The following is an 18,988-nucleotide window of genomic DNA, read 5'->3' on the forward strand; positions in this document are numbered from 1 at the left end:
AGTCTACAACTAATAGTTTTGTATTGTGGACACTATTGTAGATGTCCCCAATTTCCCCCCACTTTGCCACCTGCACTCAACTCCAGCCACCTCCCTCCCTTGGCCCTCACCACACTATTGTGTGTGTCCATGGGCTACGCATATATGTTCTTTAGTTAATCGCCTCACCTTCCTTTATCCAGTCACCCAGCCCCTTCCCTCTGAGATCCCTCAGTCTGGTCCATGCTTCTGTGTCTCTGGATCTATTTTGTTCATCAGTTTATTTTGTTCATTAGATTCCACATATAAGTGAGATCATGTGATGTTTGTCTTTCTCTGACTGGCTTATTTCGCTTAGCATAATACTCTCCAGGTCCCTCCATGTTGTCTCAAAGGGTAAGAGATCCTTCTTCTTTACAGCTGCGTAGTATCCATGGTGTGAACGTCCCACAGCTTTTCCATCCACTCATCTCCTGATGGGCACTTGGGCTGTTTCCAGATCTCAGCTATTGTAAACTGTGCTGCTATGAACATAGGGGTGCGTATATTCTTTCTGATGAGTGTTTCAGGATTCTTAGGATATATTCCCAGAAGTGGGATCACTGGGTCAAAAGGCAGCTCCATTTTTAATTTTTTGAGGAAACTCCATGCTGTTTCCACAGTGGCTGCCCCAGTCTGCATTCCCACCAGCAGCGCACCAGGGTCCCCTTTCTCCACACCCTCACCAGCCCTTGTCATTTGTTGATTTGTTGATGGCAGCCCTTCTGGCAGGTGTGAGGTGATACCTCATTGTGGTTTTAATTTGCATCTCCCCGATGATTAGGGACCTTGAGCCTTTTCTCATGTGTCTCTTGGCCATCTGTATGTCTTCTAAGGAGAAATGGCTCTTCAGGTCCTTTGCCCATTTTTTAATTGCATTGTCTGTCTTCCTGGTGTTGAGTTGTATATACAACTAACTTTGAAATGCATAAAAAATAAGATGGATTGAGGGGTAAATAGATATATAGACTTGTAATAAAGCACACATAGAAAATATTGATTGCAGAATCTAGGGATGGGTTTTTCATTTTAAAGCTCAACTTTTCTGTATGCTCAAAGACTGTCACAATGAAATATTGGGGTTCAGGTCCTGATTGCTGCCTCCCTGGGGCTCACAGTCTGGCAGGGAGAGGAGATGGTGAGGAGAAATAGAAGTTGGCATGCACACATGGTGAGGTTGGAGGTGGAATTTTCTAGAAAATCAATCCCCCCAACTTCTAGCCTGAGGGGCAAGGTGGCTGGTGGGGGAAGGGCGGTGTGCCTTGGAGAGGCAGAGGGGGCTTCTGCCAAGAAGCAGGAGGTGGGGGCAGGAGAAGTCACTTTCAGCTGCCCTCTGCCTTTTTTCCAGTGTGTGTTCCTGAAACCCCCTGAGTGACGATACGACCACACTTTCTGGGGCTCAATCAGTAGGTCAGTGGTGACCTTGGAGGCCAACCAGGGTTTCCTGGACAAACTGGCCCCCCTGTCACCCACTTTCCAAGGAAATGGCCTTGACACAGAATTGCCTGTCCTTGCCAACCTCCCACCCCCTCCTCCCAATGCCAGGAAAGCCCCTGGGATCCCAAGGCATCTTATCAGCTTGGCTGAGGTGTCTGGGGAAGCCCCCAGGGTGGGACAGGACACACTCTCCTCCAGCCCTGGGCAGCCCAGCCCCTTCCCCATCTTCTTTGATGCCCCCTCAACACCCCGGCCCCCAGAGTCACTTCTCCTTTGTGCCCAGATCCACTTACAGATGGCTCAAATGGATGAATTTGGCAGACGCTGACAGAAAGCCCAGAGTCCGAGCTGGTGCTTGCCACTCACTCTGAGTGAGCCTGGGCACGTGACTTTGCTTCTCTGAGCCTCAGTGTTTGCATCTCTCTAGTGGGACTAATGATAACAACAGCATCCACCTTCTAGGATATTGTGATCTGCTGAATAACAGCCCCTAAGAGGTGCCTCATCCTCACCCCCAGAACCTGTGAACATGTGGCTTTACATGGTTAAAGGGACTTTGCAGGTGGAATTGAGGTCAAGATCTAGAGATGGGAGATGATCCTGGATTCTCGGGTGGGGGGCAATGTTGTCACAACGGTTCCTACAAGAGGGAGCAGGGGGGTCAGAGTCAGAGAAAAAGACATGACAACAGAAGTAGTCAGGGAGAGATGGGAAGATGTTACACTGCTGACTCTGAGGAGGGAGAAAGGGGCCATGGGCCAAGAAATGTGAGTGCCTTTAGAAGCTAGATTCTCCCCTGAGCCTCCAGAGAGAACTGGCCCTGTTGACACCCTGATTTTAACCCAGTGAGGTGGTATTGGACTTCTGACCTCCACAACGGCAAGATAATAAATTTGTGTTTTTTAAAGCTTCCAAGTCTCTGGTAATTTCTTACAACAGTCATAGGAAACGAATTCAGATATGATGCCTGTAAAGCACCTACTGTGTGCCAAGCCCTGAGCCATGAGCTGACCACTCGGTGATGACCGTAGGCACACCTGACACATTCGCACATGGGGCAGGGGTCACAGAGACCATTAAAGGGATGGCTGAGGGGCTGGGGCCACTTAGCCAGGGTCACTTCCCTCAGAGAGCAGAGTCCTGGAGGATGAAGGAGGACCAGGGAAAGGGCTTAAACATCGGAAATGGCTGGGGGGGGTGCATAGCAAAGGGAGACTCATGCTTGTGGGGCGGGTGCCAGTGACACAGTGCCTTGCTAGATGCAAGGAATTTGGATTTTCTTCTAAGGGCCTTTGCAGGAGGTGGGGACTAATGATGGGAGATAAGCCGCAAATTTGCAGAAGTAGCACTAATAACTCTCCATGTGCTGAGCATGTCTCTCCATCCGGCCTGGTGCAGAAGGCCTAACGCACATGACAACCTATGTGGGAGAATTGTGCTAATCCCCACTTTACAGCTGAGAAAACCGAGGCCTGGACAGGATAAAGTCACTCTGCAGGGAAAGGGGTGAGGCTGGGATTCTGCAACTTTCACTTACACCCAGTGGGGGACAGTGACTAGGTGTGTCCAGCAGGGAGCAGCACCCCTACTGTCCTGGCCCATCTAATGCACTAGCCGGCAAAACAGTCCATTGGGATGGAGTAGAAAAAAAACAAAAAACCCACAATCTTAGATAGAAGTCCCTAAGGGGTTGGGGGCCTGGGTCCCTGACGGCAGGACTGGAGTCCTGGCTTTTTGGGCCCCTGAAAGTCAGTACCTGGGTCCTGAATTCCTGGGTCCCTAAGGGGCTAGGGGTCCTAGGGTCCTGGACTTTTGGATCCCTGAGGAATTTCTGGATTCCTGAGGGGCTGAGAGCCATCCTCCATTCTGGTCCCCACATAATGTCCCATCCTGTCACTAAACCATGGCATTGTCAGAGAGAAATCCCCAAATCTACCAGTGCAGGCCTAGAATGCTCTCAGGATTCCTGGATAAACCAGCTCAGCCCGCTGGCGCCTGTAGGTGTGCTGGGACCTGGGCGTTGGAGGGAGTGGGCAGTAGGCCTGAGAGGCCAGCCAGAAGGAAAGCTGTGGATAAGCCAGCTTCTGTGTCCCCTCCTCCACCCTCAACAACACACAAAAACAAAACCAGCCTGGCTCCAGACCCCAACGCTCCAGGAAGGTGACAATGCAGAGCCAGCCTCTTCCAGGTGCCTTCCCTCTTCCTGCTCTCTGCATGGGTGAGGGTCAGGAAGGAGTGCAAAGGGGGGTACACATGGCTGTCCCCTCTGGAAGGGGACCCAGATTCTGCCCTTGGGGAGTTCCCAGTCCTAGGAGAGGCCCATGCAGCACAGGAGCTCGGCGCTGGGGAAGAGGGGTCCAGAGGATTGCAGGGGCTCAGAGGAGGCCCCTGGCCTGGCCTCCGCAGTCAGAAAGGCCTCTTTGCAAACTGATGCTGCAGACCAGCTGGGCACTGCAAGCACGGGGACCCGCCAGTGCAAAGGGGTGCGGAGAGCACGGTGTGGCAGAGCTCTGTGACGGTCAGGCACCTGGAGGATCACGCAGGAGTGGGGCTGGGGGTGGCTGAGAGACAGCATTGGGCGCCGAGCAGTAAGGCTCTTGATGGGGAGCTGGAACTTTGGGCGCCGTAGCAGATTGTAGGCACGGGAACGATGCGGTCAGGCAGCTGCTGTGCGGGGAAGGGCTGTAAGGTCGGTGGCAGATGAGACGGGTGGGTGGGGCTGCCGCCATTGTCTGGGAGAAAGGACAGGGACCGAAGGTGGGGTCGTAGGAGAGGAAAAACAGGAGCAATCAAAGGAGAAATGTAGAAAGTGGGGCCCATGGCTGGGGGTAATGGGGGGCGATGCAGTACCCAGCTTGGGGCAGCGACGCCTCTGGGCTCACTCCGCTCCAGCCACACTGGCCTCCTGGGTGTTCCTCCAGCACAGCAGGTAGTCAGCCCCCGATCCCCAGCCAAGCAGAGGGGGAACCATGAGGGGGAGTGACAGCCACACTGGGCCTGCAGGCTACTGCCCTTCGCACTTGCCGTTCCCTCTGCCAAGGTTACTGTTCCCCCGACCCTTGAAGGCTGCTTCTTTCAGTCCCTTCAGGGGCCGGGCTCAAACAGCTTCCACTCAGAGAGCCGTCCCTGATCCCTCTAGTTAAACAGCGCCTGTGTCCCAGTCCCGCCTGCTGCATGTCCCCATGGCGCTCGCCACCATCCGCCCTTGGTCTCTCTCCCGCTGGATAGAGGGCAGGTCCGAGGAAAGGGCGTTCTGTCTGGTTCATTCACTGCCCGGGACAGTGCCCAGTGCTTCACTGAATAAATGAAGGAGCGAACGAGGGAGGGAGTCGGAGCTTTAACAAATGAAGCTCAGGAGAGGGGGCTGGACTGAACACAGAGATGGGGGAGTCATCAAAGGCTGGGACGCTGGACGGGAGGGGAGGGGAGGGGAGGGGAGGGGAGGGGAGGGGAGGGGAGGGGAGGGGAGGGGAGGGGAGGGGAGGGGAGGGGAAGAGGCCTGCAGTGGAGGGAGGCGAGCAGTCAGGCAGGAGGGTGGCGGGCGGGAAGGCGCCTCGGGTCCAGCCCCCGTCCAGCTCTGCAGAAGGCTGGCAGAGGCAGATGTGCGTGTCTGTGCACGCGCTCATATCTGTTGTGTCTGTATGTGTGTGCATTTTGTTTGTGTGTACGTTTCTGTGCATTTATATGTGTATGTATGTGTTTGTGCATGCGATTGTGTTGTATCGATGCGCACACTGGTTGTGTCTATATTGTACCTGTAGTTCAATCGTGTTGTGTCTGTATCTGTGTGTTTATGACGTGTGTGCTCTGTGTGTGCTTCTGTGGGTGTCTATGTGTTTGTATCTGTGTTTCTGTGTGTATGTGTTGTGTGTGTGTCTGTGGTTTTGCAGTGTTGTGTCTGTGTGCATGTGCTCTGCATCTTTGTGTTGTGTTGCATAAATGTCTATGGGTTGTATGTGTGGTCCTATTGTATTGTGTCTGGTTGGCTGTATTGTGTCTGAGTTTCTATATATTTGTCTGTATCTGTTTGTGTCTGTGTGTATGCATTATGTACGTCACATGTGTCTCTTTGTAATGTGTGTGTGGTTTGGTTGTATCCTGTAGTCTGTGTCTGTGTCTGTGTCTGTGTTGTGCAGACATCTCTGAGTTGTGACTGTGTGTATGTGGTGTGTGTGGCGTGACTGGATTGTATTGCGTTTGTCTGTATGTCTGAATCTTTGCATGTGTGTGGTGTAAGTGTCTGTGTGTGTTTGAGCTTTTACTGTACTGTGTCTGTGTGCATGTGTTGTGTGTTGTGCGTGTGTCTGGGTCAGTTGTGTAGTGCCTGTCAGTCTCTGTCTATGTGTGTGACCCTGCAAGTGATGATGTTGTGGCACTTTGTGAATACGTGTTTGTATCTGTATGTCTGATGTTGAGAGCCCCGCACCCTGCATCCCTCAGCCTACTGTCGCAGCAGCTGTCACTTGAGCCCAGCCCCAGCTCTCTAGAATTCCCAGCTCCTGAGGCTGTAAGATTTCCAGGCTGCCAGGGCCAGGAGTCCAGTGCCCTTCTCTGTGAGAAAAACTGAGACCCAAGGAAAGCAGAGACTGCTTCAGCCACACGGTCAAGGTTGGGGTGGGGGTGGGGTGGGGGCCGCACTGGCCCTGCTCCAGGACCTGGCGCCTCTGGAAGAGGGTGGCGTGGATTTCCCCTGGCTGGGAGGGGGCCTGGGATCAGCTCATGCCATTGAGATTGCAAAGCCCAGGGAGGACCTGCGGCGCGTGGAACATCAGGATGAAAACACAGCCACAGCTTCGGCTTCTCCCGGAGTGGCCTGCTCAGAGTCACTTCCCGGGCCCCAGGTTTCTTAATCCCTCAGTCTAAACTAGCTGTTCCCCAAAGTATCCCCAATCCTGCTTCCCACCACCTACAATTGCCCTGGGATGTATGGAGTTTAATTTTTGCTCTTATGCTATAATAGGGATGAACCCTCAGTAAAAAAATCCAGTCACAAAAAGGACAGATACTGTGTCCTCCACTCACAGGAGGTCCTTAGAGGGGTCGGATCAATAGAGACAGAAAGTAGATGGTGGGAGCCAGGGGCTGGGGGAGGGGTGTTGGAGTTAGTGTTTAATGCGGACAGAGTTCCAGTTTGGGAAGATGACAAAGTTCTGGAGAGGGGTGATGGGGACGGTTACACAATAATGTACTTAGTGCTACTGAAAATGATTAAAATGATAAATTTCATATTACGTATATTTTACTATAATTAAAAACAAAACTCTGTCTTCCTCCCTCATGAGAACTAGGACTTTACCTTGTCCCCAGAGCCTGGCACACAGTGTGTGAGCAATGAATGGCTGAGTGAATGAAAGAGGAAAGAGGTGATCTGTCGACAACAAATGGAGAGATAGATGGAGACAGATAAACGGTGGAAGTTGAAGCCTAAAGCCAGCGCCTTCTCCTCCTTAAATCAGGCCTCCAGCGCTCGCTTCGGCAGCATGTGTACTAAAATGGGACCGGTACAGAGATTAGATGGCCCCGCAAGAATGACACAAATTCGTGAAGCGCTCCATAATTCTAATCATCAGAGATGCAAATTAAAACCACAGTGAGGTATCACCTCACACCTGCCAGAATGGCTCCATCAACAAATCAACAAGTGAGAAGCGCTGGCAAAGATGTGGAGAAAAGGGGACCCTGGTGCACTGCTGGTGGGAATGCAGACGGGTGCAGCCACTGTGGGAAGCCGTACGGAGGCTCCTTAAAATATTAAATATGGAGCTGCCATTTGACCCAGTGATCCCACTTCTAGGAATGTATCCTGAGAAACCCAACACACTAATCAGAAAGAATATATGCGCCCCTGTGTTCATAGCAGCGCAGTTTACAATAGCTAAGATCTGGGAACGGCCCAAGTGCCCATCAGTAGGTGAGTGGATGGAAAAGCTGTGGGACATTCACACCATGGAATACTACGCAGCTGTAAAGAAGAAGGATCTCTTATCCTTTGGGACGGTATGGACGGACCTGGAGAGTATTATGCTGAGATAAGCCAGTCAGAGAAAGACAAGGACCACATGATCTCACTCATATGTGGAATCTAATGACCAAAACAAACTGATGAACAAAATAGATCCAGAGACATAGAAGCATGGAAGAGACTAAGGGATCTCAGAGGGAAGGCTGGGTGGGTGGGGAGAGATTAACGTAAGAACTTATATGCATGTACGCATAACCCATGGACACAGACAATAGTGTGGTGAACGCCTGGGGAGGGGAGTGGGTGTGGGGTGGAAGGGGTCACTGGGGGAAGAGGGGACATCTGTAATACTTTCAACAATAAAGATAAATAAAATAAAATAAAAATCATGCTTCCAAGCAGTGGTTCTCAACTGGGGTGATTCTTCCCCACAGGGGGCATTTAGCAATAGCTGGAGACATTTTTGGTTGTCACCACTGGTGAAAGGGAGGAGGAGAGGGAGCTGCTACTGGCAACAAGTAAGTAGAGGCCAGGGATGCTGCTAAATCACCTACAATGCACAGGACACCTCCCACACCCAAGACTCATCCAGCCGCAGTGCTGAGAAAGAGAAACCCAGCTTTAGAGACACCTCCTCCTGGAAGCCCTCCTGGACTCGACACAGCGCCTGCCTCACGTCACCAGCGGAGATTAAGCAGGTGGGGTGAGCCCAGGGCTGTTTCAGGATGCGGCTGGAGTCCGGGCGGTGTGGCTCCTGCATCACGTTTGCTGTGGGCGTCGGCCCTGTCCCGGGAGCTCGGGCCCTGAATTGGGCGCTGTGGACGCGGCTCGGTGCAGCCGGGAGCGCAGGTTCCCCTGGAAATCCGAGCGTCGGTGGGGCCGAGCTGGGGTTGTGTAGGGTCAGGGCTGCGGCTGCGGCGGGGTCCCGTCTGGGGACCCCCAACTCGACCCGTTCCCGAGCCAGGATCCAGGCCTGGCGACGAGCGCGGCGCAGCCCAGGCCCAAGGATCCCAAACCCCAAAGAAGCGCCGGGCGCCCCCCCCCCCCCCCCCAGGCCGCAGCGCCGCTTCCTGTTTTCACCCCGGGCGGTGGGGGGCGTGGGTGGAGCCGCAGAGGGAAGGAGGGGCGCCCTCAGCTGAGGGGCACCCGTGAGCTTTCACCCCCAGAGCGTCCTCTGGTCTAAACTGAATGTCGGCGGGGGCCCGGCCGGCCAGAGGCGCGGCGCCTGGACCAAGCCCGGGGTCCGAGCTGGACTGTCGCCCGGGCACCGCGCAGAGCGGCGCCTGGACGCAGGTCCGATCCCGCCCCATCTCTGCCCCCACGTGCCCCGTAGCCTCACTGCGGCCCACACCTGCCCCTCTGTCTGCCTCCATCCCCAGGACGGCGCCACCGTCCACCCAGACACCGGGCTGAGCCCCGTCCTTTCTCACGGCGTCTTCCAAGCGCCCGTCCCCAAGGCCTGGCCCTTTTCAAACCCATCCGCTTCTCTCCATCCCCAAGCCGCTACTTCAGGCTACCTCCTCTGGCCGCTGGGCCAGGCGACAGTCCCCCACCGTGTCTCCAGCCCCCCAGGCCCTCTAAAAACAGCCCTCTCAGAGTTCCCCCTCCTTCGCCCGTGACAGCTCCCAGGTCCCTCTAGGCCTCTGCTGTCCTTTGTCCCCCGAGCAGCCCCCAGAGACCTCTCTCTGCTGCCCACCTGACAGCTGTCTTCCCTACTTAAATGGTCATCCTCTGCCACTTGGCACACCATGCAGTGGGTTCAAGCTCCCGCCATCAGCTCCCATCAAGGTCGAGGGGGACAGTGCAGGTGCATGAGTGACCCAGCTCACCAGAGCCATTCATTCCATGCACATGCACAGAGGGCTCCACATCCCCACGCTGGGGACAGTGTGACAGACAAGCAGCACCGTCCCATTGTCTTGGAGGGCATGCTCCAAAGGACATTCCCGCCAGGCCCCTCCGCACCTGGGGGATGGCCCGGCTCAGTTCGGGTTGGGGCATGGGGCACAAGTGGGCGTCGTCCGTGGTGGGAGCAAGGGTGTCAGGCGTGGGGTGAGAAGGCGGCCCATCCAGGAGCGGGCCGTTGGCATTGGGCATTCCCTAACTGAGAGCAGGCTGGCGCTAAGGGCCAGGGAACATTGGGACTCACATTGCCTGAGTTCAAATCCTGCCCCTGCCGTGTAAGAGCTGTGTGACCTTGGGTAAGTTACTTAACCTCTCTGTGCTTCATGTTCTTCACCCATAAGGCAGCATGGATAACAAAAGCATCTACCTTATAGGGTGATTATGACCATCAAATGCGTTTCTGCACCTAAGGTGCTAAGAAGTGTGCCTAGCACATGTCGCTACTAAATTAAACTACAACAAAATTGCCACTGTCTGACCACAGTTTTATCATGTTACCTCATGTGTCTTTCTCTTTCTTTTCTCCCTCCCTCTCCCACTCCCTCCCCTCTTCCTGCCCAGTCCCTCTGGTTCAAACCCTGACTCCACCGCTTACCTCCTTTAGCAGTTTGGGGACGCGGGTTGGCATCTCTGACCCTCAGTTCGCTCACCTGAGACAGGGAGATAATAATAGTACGGACTTTACCGGGTGTGGGCGCCCCAGATGAGGCCATGCATGTAGCGTGATTATCTGGGTGGGAGCCTGCCTTTGGGTCATGAAAATAGAAGCTGGGGGTGGCTCTGCTTTCAGAAGAAAGTGTGCTTCCAGGTTCAACTTCTCACCGCAGCTTGGGGCCTCTGTGGCCTTTCCAGTTGGCCCCAACGGACCAGAAGGACAGCGACAGGTAAGTGTGAATGTGCGATGCTTGTGACTGAGCACGTGTGTCTGCCTGTGTGTGAGTGCCTCTGAGTGTGTGCCTGTGTGAGTGTGTGAATGTGTGTGCACATGTGTGAGTCCATGTGTGTGTCAGGTGGTGGTGGGAAGTGGACATTGGTTTACTAGAAGAAACCAGCTCTGGGCTGTCTTGAGAAATAACCGAGGGGAGGTCTGTATGCAAAGAGGGCAGTGGGCAGTGGGTGATGGGTGTCACGGACAGAACCTCCAGGTGTGCAGGGACCTGGTTGGGCAAAGTGAAAGCCAGCCAAAAAGATGAGCTTGGCCTGTATACTGGGGGCTGTTGATGGAGGGCCCTGGGGAGCTATGGAAGGTTGTAAGCAGAGGCAAGAGCTCTCATGTTAGAAAAATGGCCTGGCTTCTGTACCCTGCCACCTTGACACTTACCAGCAAACACCCACCAGGAGGCCATGTCCCCAGGTGGCTGAGCAAACAAGCTCCAAGGTCACAGGTCCTGGGTTCAAGCACTTCCTGGGAAGTGGGCAACTTATTACCCTCTCAGTACCTCAGTTTGCCCAGCACCCCACCAGTAGGCTTACTGAGCACCTACTGCATGCCAGCATCTCACACAGTCGACTGTACTTCACACAGTGGAGTCAGCAGTGTCACTCACCCCCAGTTTACAGAGGAGCAAACTGAATCACTCATCCAGGGCAAAGCCAGGACTCAGCCCCAGGTCTGGCGGGCTTGGGCTCAGGCATGTCCAGCCACAGAATGGTGACATTCTGGCCTCCGCCAGGATGGCCAAATACTTGGTTTGAGCTGCCAGTAATCAGAGCCTGGCAGCCCCACATCTTCATTTCCCCAAGGCTCAGAGAAGGGAAGCACCTTGCCTGTAGTCACACAGCAAGAGGGGCAGCCAATGATCGCCAGGCTTGTCTGACCCAAAGTCCACATTCTTCAGCACATAGTAGGTGCTTTAAAGTCAGTGTCTTCATCCTGGCCAGTGTTGCTCAGTGGTTAGTGTCGGCCTGCACACAAAAGTGTTTCGGGTTCGATTCCTGACAAGGGCACCTACCTGGGTTGCAGGTTCGATCCCAGGTCCCAGTCAGGGTGCGTGTGGGAGGCAACCAATTGATGTCTCTCTCCTCCTGATGTTTCTCTCCCTCTCTCCCTTCCACTCTCTAAAAATCAATGGAAAATCCTCCAGCGAGGATTAACAAAAATAAATAAAGTCAAGCGACTTTAAAGATGTCTTGGAAAGGTTGGCAGAAGAGGTAGCTGAGGCCTGGGGACGGGGTCTCTGCATTTCCCAGCAGCCCTGGCACAGAGTAAATACCTGATAAAGGTTTAGTGTCTGAAGACCCACTGTGTTCAGCACGGTGCCGAAAGCTTCACACACATTTGATCCTACCACGGCCTCATGAGTTGGATGCTATCATCGATCCCATTTTAGTGAGGAAAAAACTGAGGCTCAGAAAGGTTGAGTCCCCGGCCAAGGCTGCACAGGGAGCAAGACTTACAAGAGCCAAGGATATTTGGGGGCTTCCTATGTGCCAGGCCTTGTTCGAAGCACATTACACATTCATGGAGAAGAGACCACTACCCTATAGTACAGGTATTAATATAGTCATTTTATAAATGAGGAAATTGGTTTCGAGGTTCAGCCACTTGCCAAGATCACATGGGTGCACGTTAATTGAGCATCTGCCATGAACCTCACATGTGATGGACTCTGGGGCCCTCACCTCTGGTCTTAAGCCTGCGGCCCTTCACACCAGCTGCACCTCCCAGTTGTGAACTAAACAAAATCAGTTCAAGCTCACGGAGCTTCTCAACCCTCAGATGCTGTCCTGAGCCAAGAACTAGAGCCTGAATCTAACCCTAAGCCTTGTTAGAACTCAGATCCCAGCCCAAGCTGTGCCTGTGTCCATCCAGTGGACTACCTTGACAGGTGGTGAGCACCCCATCGCCGGGAGGATCCAATCAGGGCTGCCATGGAAGACGGTTTATACTCAGGTGAGAGGACTCTCTGGAGCTGACATTGCCAAAAGCAAGGGCCCTGACCTCCTACCTTCCATCCAGGAGAAGAGAAGGGTTCCTGCGTCTCTCTTTGGGAAGGAGAGTGAATTTCTAGGAAAGGCCCACTATGGGGGGGCCTTCATGGCACAGAGCCACACAGACAGGGAAGCCGAGGGCACCTCCCTTCTCTGACTCAACAGCAAAACAGTTCCAGCTGGGGCCCTGGAAGCCCAGTAGACTGGAAGACGGGGACCCAGAGCAAGTGGGGCTCAGTGTGATGAGTCCTCACGGCCAGGAGGGGAGTGGGCCTGGGCCTGCAGCGGAGCATCAAGGTAGAGCTTTGGGAGGGGCAGGAGCTGGGGCAAGGCCCGGGGGTGCCGGTATCCGGGGAAGGGGCTGGGGGAAGCTCAGATATGGGGAAGAACTGAGACCCCACGTGCTGTGTTTAGGGAATGGGCCACGGTGGGAGATAGGCACCAGGGTAAGGGCTGGGGTCACAGGGGAAGGAAGCCCCGGCCCCCAGCATAGTGGTGGGGGGCAGCTGAACCTATAAAAGGGAAGAGAGGCAGAGGCAGAGGTGGGTGGGGTCAGCCATCAGAGAGGAGCATGTGGAAGCAGGGTCTCGGCCCCTGGCCCCTGGCCCCTGGCCCCTGGCATGTCTCTCTGGACAGTGACCTGGGCCTGAGTCTGGCTTGCTGACAGCTGGAGTTAGGGCAGGAGTGGCAGACTTTGGGCTGGATATGCAGAGGGACAGACTCAGAGCTGCACAGACAGACATGAGGTATAGAGTGAAGGGAAGGTGCACAGAGAAGGCGGGGGGGGGGGGGGGTGTTGTCTGCTGAGACCCTCTGCTCCAGCCTGCGCTCTGGACAGGCTCCCAGGACTTTGGGGCTCTGAGCAATGGGGGAAGGGGCAGAGCTGGAGCCCAGCCTCACCCTGTGCCCCTTGTCGCTCTCCCTGTTCCTGGCAGACGTTTTGCAGTTTCGCAGAAGAGGACGATGCTGCAGGCCAGGGGTGCAGATGGCCCTTTTGGGGCTGGTGACAGCCATGCTGTGGGCTGGGCTGCTGACCTTGCTGCTTCTGTGGCGTGAGAACATCCCCAGTCCCATGTGGCCCGCCTCTCATGGTCCCTCCCAGACACCCACTCTAAGATCCTGGGGAGCCCAACACAGCCCTTGGAGCCCAACTCCCCCACCATGTCTCCCACCCTGTCCCTGCCAGCCCCTTCTCATGTCTCTCCTTTCCTCCACTCTCAAGAGCCCCCCACCTGGGTGGGGCACCTGAAAAACCCCTTCCTCTCCTCTCCTCTTCTCTCCCCCTGCCCAGACTGGGACACTGTACAGGGTCTGAAACGGCTGGAAGACATCGCTGCCCTGAACGGTATGGAGGGGCCAGGGTGAGAGAGGGGCCTAGGACACCAGGCTCTTGTCCTGCTTCTGCCACTGACCACTGTGGGACGTGGGAGAAGGACTGGGCTCCAGTGTCCCCCCAGAACTCAAGGGTCAGCCTGTGTTCCTCTCTCCTCATGTGGGGGTTAAGCCCAGTGACTCTGGGAGAGGAGGACTCTGAGAAGTGCCTGTTAAAATGTTATAACTGCTCCATGCCTCAGCTTAGCCACCTGTAAAATGGGCATCATTTCAGTGCTATGAGGTGGAAACAAGCTAAGACTTGTGAAGCATTTAGAAGGTGCCTGCTATCCAATGAGCTTTCAGTAAATGCCTGCTGCTTTTATATTCCATTCCGGGGGGTGGAGTGCACAAATCCATTCTATTGCCTGCACTTTCCTGAGTACTTTTGCCACCAAAATTAAAAACAAAAAGCTGCAGCCATTGTGACTATGTGAGGAGGTCCCTGCACTTGGGGCTGGGGAGTGTGGGGGACTGACTCCTGAGGACACATCCCTTACTCCCCCAGTCTCTCAGGTTTCCAAGGATTTGGAAAGACACAGGGGTGACCAGATGGCCCAGAAATCCCAGGGTGAGTGGCTTCAGCTGGGGGTCTGGGAGAAAGAGAGGAAGAGGACTTGAAAGCACATGTGGATGCTGTGCTGCAGGTCACCTGTGAATTGCAAAGTGAGCAGGTGGCCCTGAAACCCCAGGCTAAGAGCCAAGGGGGCCTGTGTGGGGCATGGGGCCCTGACAGACTTGCTTACACTGAGCCCCTCCCTGCAAACAGCTGCCCAGATGTTGCAGAACGTGGAGGAAATCCAAGTAGAGCAGAAAAGAATGAAAACTCAGGGTGAGAGACTGGGGGTGTCCTAGAGCCACGGGGACCTCGAGATCCACAGGCATCACTCCTGACACCCTTCCTGCACCCCCCCGCCCCCGCCCCATCAGACTTGGAGCTCTCTCAGAACCTGGATGGACTTCAAGAGGGCCTGAGCAACCTCAAGTCCCAGGGTGAGGCTTGGGACGGCCTGGGGTCGGGGAGGGACCAGGAGAGGCCCACAAGTTTGTCTGTGACCGCTGGCCCCATCCAACCACCCAAGGCTTAAATGAGAGACGCACAGCCTTGAATGCACTGGAAAGACTCTGGGAGGAGGTGGCGAAGCTGTGGATAGAGCTCCGGGTGTCCAACGGTGAGTGCGTGGGCCTGTGCCCACAGGTGTGCAGGTATGTGCATGTGACAATGCAGGTGTGTGGTGGGGCCAACAAAGGACACGCAGAAAGCCCTTTCTGAGTCTGGCTGCCCCCCTCCACCGGCCTGAGGGTGGGCGGGCCCAGTGTCTTCCTCCAGGTAGAAGCAGTCCTGTGTCTGCCATCACTGGGCTCTCTTTACTGACCAGTCCCCTGCCCCTCATGGCTCAGCAGGGGGTCACCAGTAGGATGCCCCAGCCACAGCCCTGCCACCCGCCAGAGGATTGTCTGACCTAGCCAGAGGGTGCAGGAGGATCACTGCCACAGCAATGGGGATGAAGCCATCGTGACATAGTCCCCAGGGGTGGCAGTGACAGAGCCAGTGCTGGTAGCTACAAGGATCGTGGGGGTGGCCCCAGCAGGCCAGTGTGCCTTTAGCCTGAAGTCCCGCTCCCCCCCCCCCTTGACTTTTGTTCTTCCACCTCTGGGAAGCCCCAGCTGCCTCAGTTGGGGGAGAGAAGAGGAAGGATCTGTGCTTGGTGGGAAGGAGTGCTGTCCCCTGGGACATGGTGTGGCTGTGGGAATTCCAGCAAGAAACCCCATGTGCACCCCCCGGGGAGACTGGGAGGAGGGGTCTGGACCACGCTCATGCTGAAGGATACCTCTGCTGTATGGCCAGCTCCAGGGCTGTCTCTCGATGACCAGGTGACACACAGCCACGACACCTTCCCCAAATTTTTCTTAAAGGGACCAGAGATGTTCTCTTCCTGTTTAACGTGGCTCCCCCAGAGGGCTGCGTACCGGTTGCCATTTCATGAGTGGGAAGCACAGCCGGCTCTGTTCCTCCCAGGGCCTCACAGACTTCTGGGGACCCCAGGCTCCTTACAACAATTCCTCCCAAGCGCCACTCTAAGAAAAGCTATTTTAAATCATGGCTGAGTGGACCAGTAACAGTGGGTTCAACCCTCCCCCTGGAAATGCTGGTGGTAGTGACAGTGCCTGAGAGTTTCCCCGAGGTGGGAACAAGGGGAGAGAGAGAGACCAAGGTGGCCTTGGGTTGAGGCCATGGGGACCCAACTCTCCAGTCCCGTCCCCCCCCCCCCAGCCTCTCCTGGCCAATGAGAAGAAAATCAACTCCCTATCCCAGAAAGTGGCCAGGAGTGCTGGTTTGGGGTGCTGGCACTGATGGTGGCCGGGGCGGTTACCGGAGCAGTTGGCGAGAACAGTGCGGGGTAAAGTAACACTGGCCGTCCTGGTCCCAGCGTCGCCATCAGCACCGGTGGTTAAGACGTGGCTGGTGTGATGCTGGGGAAGGTGGCTGGCATTGGACGGATGGTGCTGTGCTGATGTCAGTGATGACGGTGTTGCTGACAGTGGCGGTGTCTGGGGACGTGGTGTTGGCAGATGAGACGCTGTGGACCACAGAGGCATTTGTGGTAACGTGTCGGCGGTCGAGGGCTTCTGACCGTGATAATGTTTGTGGCAAAGACGTGATCGAGGTGCTGCCGGCCATTGTGCTGGTGCTGCGGAGGCGATGCGGGCGATTGCGGTGCTGGGGCGTGTGGTCGTGGTAGCTCACTGACGGCTGCGGCGCTGGTGGCCGAGGCACGCTTATGGCCACGGTGTCAGCGGCTGACCTTCTGCTCACAGTGGAGGCATTTGTGGCGATGGTGCTGGCAATTGAGGTGCTCCTGCGGTGGGGCTGCCTTACCTTCAGCATCAGAGCTCCAGGGAAGGAGGGTACCCGCCAGACCCTCTGGTCTCCAGGTGGGTTTGCTTTCAGCCCACATCCCAGGAGTGACTCCAGGAGAGGTGCTGCCACCCACTCGGCCCATTGCACCCATGGTACCCAACAGGGTGCTCAGAACCCACCATAGCACCAGCCATGACACCGGCCGTGGTGCCTACCACAGCTGCCCCCTGGGTCTCTCCTCCACCCCAGGCTCCATGTGTAACACATGCCCTGAGAAGTGGGTCAATTTCCAACGAAAGTGCTACTACTTCGGCGAGGGCGCCAAGAGGTGGATCCAGGCACGGTATGCCTGCAGCGAGCTCCAGGGGCGGCTGGTCAGCATCCATAACCAGGAGGAGCAGGTGGGCCTGGGCTCTGCGGAGGCGTGGCCGGCAAGTGGTCGAGGGGGAGGGGGAGGCGGAGCCCTGGCACAGCCTCTTGGGTGGTGGAGGGACCCTAGCCCGTCTCCCCAGCCCTCCAGCCCTGTCCTGCTCCTCAGGACTTCTTGGCCAAATACATCAACAAGAAGGGCTCCTGGATTGGCCTTCGGGACCTGAACACAGAGGGGGAATTTGTCTGGATGGACGAGAACCCCCTGGACTATAGGTGAGAAGTGGGGATGTGAAGGAGATGGCCCTGGGCCCAGACTCAGAGAGCGGGAGCTCCCTGTGATGAGAGGGGAGGGTATCTGGAGGCAGGTGCCCCAGGCCCGGCCTCAGGAGAGCTTCTGGATTGTAATGGCAGGAGGTGCTCAGGGTTTGGAGGGAGGCCTAGACCGGATCCAGGGGTGGGGTGAGAAGGACCCAGGTTCAGGGGTGTGTGTCTAGGCTGAAGGCAGTGGGGCTCCTTCCCCCAACCCCAACCTGACCCAAAGCCTTCTGCTCCAGCAACTGGCGGCCAGGGGAACCCAACAACGGGGGCCAGGGCGAGGACTGCGTGATGATGCTAGGCTCTGGGCAGTGGAATGATGCCTTCTGCAACAGCTACCTCGACGGCTGGGTATGTGACCGGCTGGCCACATGCTGACTGCCCACCTGCCGCCTCGGTCCCCCAGACATGGACCTGACAGCCCCCTGCCTGCCCTCCAGGTGTTCCCCTCTTTGTGACTCCCCCACCTCAAACAGGGAACACCCAGGGCCAGAGTGGGACCCTGAGGATGACCAACCAAGGCCTAGGTGCCTCTTTTATGGCTGAAGAGTCCTGAAGACATTTTTCTCCTGCCCAAAGGAGGGCGGCTGACCCATCCCTGGCTCATGCCATCTTCCCAGAGGGCCTGTCCCTTGCCCCTCAGCCCAACTGGCTGTCACCACCTCCCTGCCTTCAAGTGCTCAGAGTTCCCGCCCTAAGAACCCCTGCCCATCAACCTGAAGGCTGGGAGCTCCCTCCAGCTAGGGTACAGGGCCTAGCAGTGCAGCTTTCCAGGGAGAGCAGGGGCCACCCTGACCTGTGCGCTTCCTCCATCATCCCCACCTCACCGCTGCTGGAGGCAGGAGCGGACCATGCCCTTGTGCTCCCCAGATGCAGCCCCTGTGTCCCTGCTCCACAGGACAGACCTGCAGCTCAAGCAGCCAGGCCTCCCCGCCCTCCCTGCATCAATAAATGGAGCGGAGACAGCCCCTCACACGTCTCTCCTCAGGGGCCTCACTCGTTCTGGTTTCCAGGGGTGGAAGGTGGGAGCTGGGAGGTCCAGAGCCTGGTGCCTGAGGTCACCTCTGAGTATTGGGAACAACTGAAGTGGCATTTTTACCTCCCCACCTTTCTGCCCCCTCCTTCATTACAAGAAGCATTTACTAGGCAGGGCTGGACATAAGGACTCGGGTCCAGTGGCGCACAGAACATCTCTAGTGCCCCAGGAATCCTTCAGGGTGAAGCAGTGGGCTGACGACACTGAGCCTACTTCCCCTGCCCAGGCTGCTGGGAAAGGCCTAAGTCCACACAAAGCCCAGTGCACAGAAGGTGCTCAGTAAGCGCTAGCCGGGTGGAGAGACCGATGGGGAGGTGGCCCGGTCACCCGGCAGTCAGTTGAAGCCCAGAGGTTCCAACCCTACTCCCACTCAGTGGCCGAGGCAGCACCAGGCCCAGGCTTGGCCAAGGTCAGCCTGACACCAAAGGTAGAAGGGAAGCAGGCCAGGATCTCAGGACACCCCTTGTTAAACCCCTTTCCTGCCTCCCCCATTCCCAGTTCCTGGCTTAGAGGAGGCCAGACACGTTCACACGATTCTCAGGCCCACTCGAGGGGGAGGAAGAATCCATGGGCAGATGCCCACACTGGACTGCCAAGGTCCAGCCATGACCCAGGGGCCTGGGGAGGGTGCTATAGTGACATCTGGGAGTCCTGGGGCTCAGGACGAGGCAGGGACAGAGCAAAACCCTTGGAGTGAAACATGGGTTAGAATCCCAGATCACCTTTTTCTCTGTCCACTGCCCACCCCCATATTTGTCTCCCCCAGGGCCCCCTCCTC

The 18,988-nt window shown here is 56.1% G+C and overlaps 1 protein-coding gene across 1 annotated transcript; it reads left to right on the forward strand.

Annotated features, from left to right (window-relative positions):
- The first annotated feature begins 12,193 nt into the window (after positions 1-12,193).
- Positions 12,194-17,552, forward strand: FCER2 (Fc epsilon receptor II). Its single transcript, XM_016217435.2, has 10 exons — positions 12,194-12,215; positions 13,189-13,305; positions 13,545-13,598; positions 14,133-14,195; positions 14,394-14,456; positions 14,555-14,617; positions 14,707-14,796; positions 16,737-16,888; positions 17,026-17,132; positions 17,414-17,552. The coding sequence occupies exons 1-10, from the start codon at positions 12,194-12,196 to the stop codon at positions 17,550-17,552; spliced, it is 870 nt and encodes a 289-aa protein (XP_016072921.2).
- The last annotated feature ends 1,436 nt before the right edge of the window (positions 17,553-18,988 follow it).

Source organism: Miniopterus natalensis, chromosome 4, assembly GCF_054644295.1.
Source record: "Miniopterus natalensis isolate mMinNat1 chromosome 4, mMinNat1.hap1, whole genome shotgun sequence".
NCBI lineage: Eukaryota > Metazoa > Chordata > Mammalia > Chiroptera > Miniopteridae > Miniopterus > Miniopterus natalensis.

What these genes read in the sequence shown, in the direction of transcription:
- FCER2 (XM_016217435.2), top strand. Translation starts at nt 12,194, where the DNA reads ATGGAAGACGGTTTATACTCAG. An exon ending in GACCTTGCTGCTTCTGTGGC is followed by an intron (nt 13,306 to 13,544) that starts GTGAGAACATCC and finishes CCCCCTGCCCAG; the next exon opens with ACTGGGACACTGTACAGGGT. An exon ending in AGACATCGCTGCCCTGAACG is followed by an intron (nt 13,599 to 14,132) that starts GTATGGAGGGGC and finishes TTACTCCCCCAG; the next exon opens with TCTCTCAGGTTTCCAAGGAT.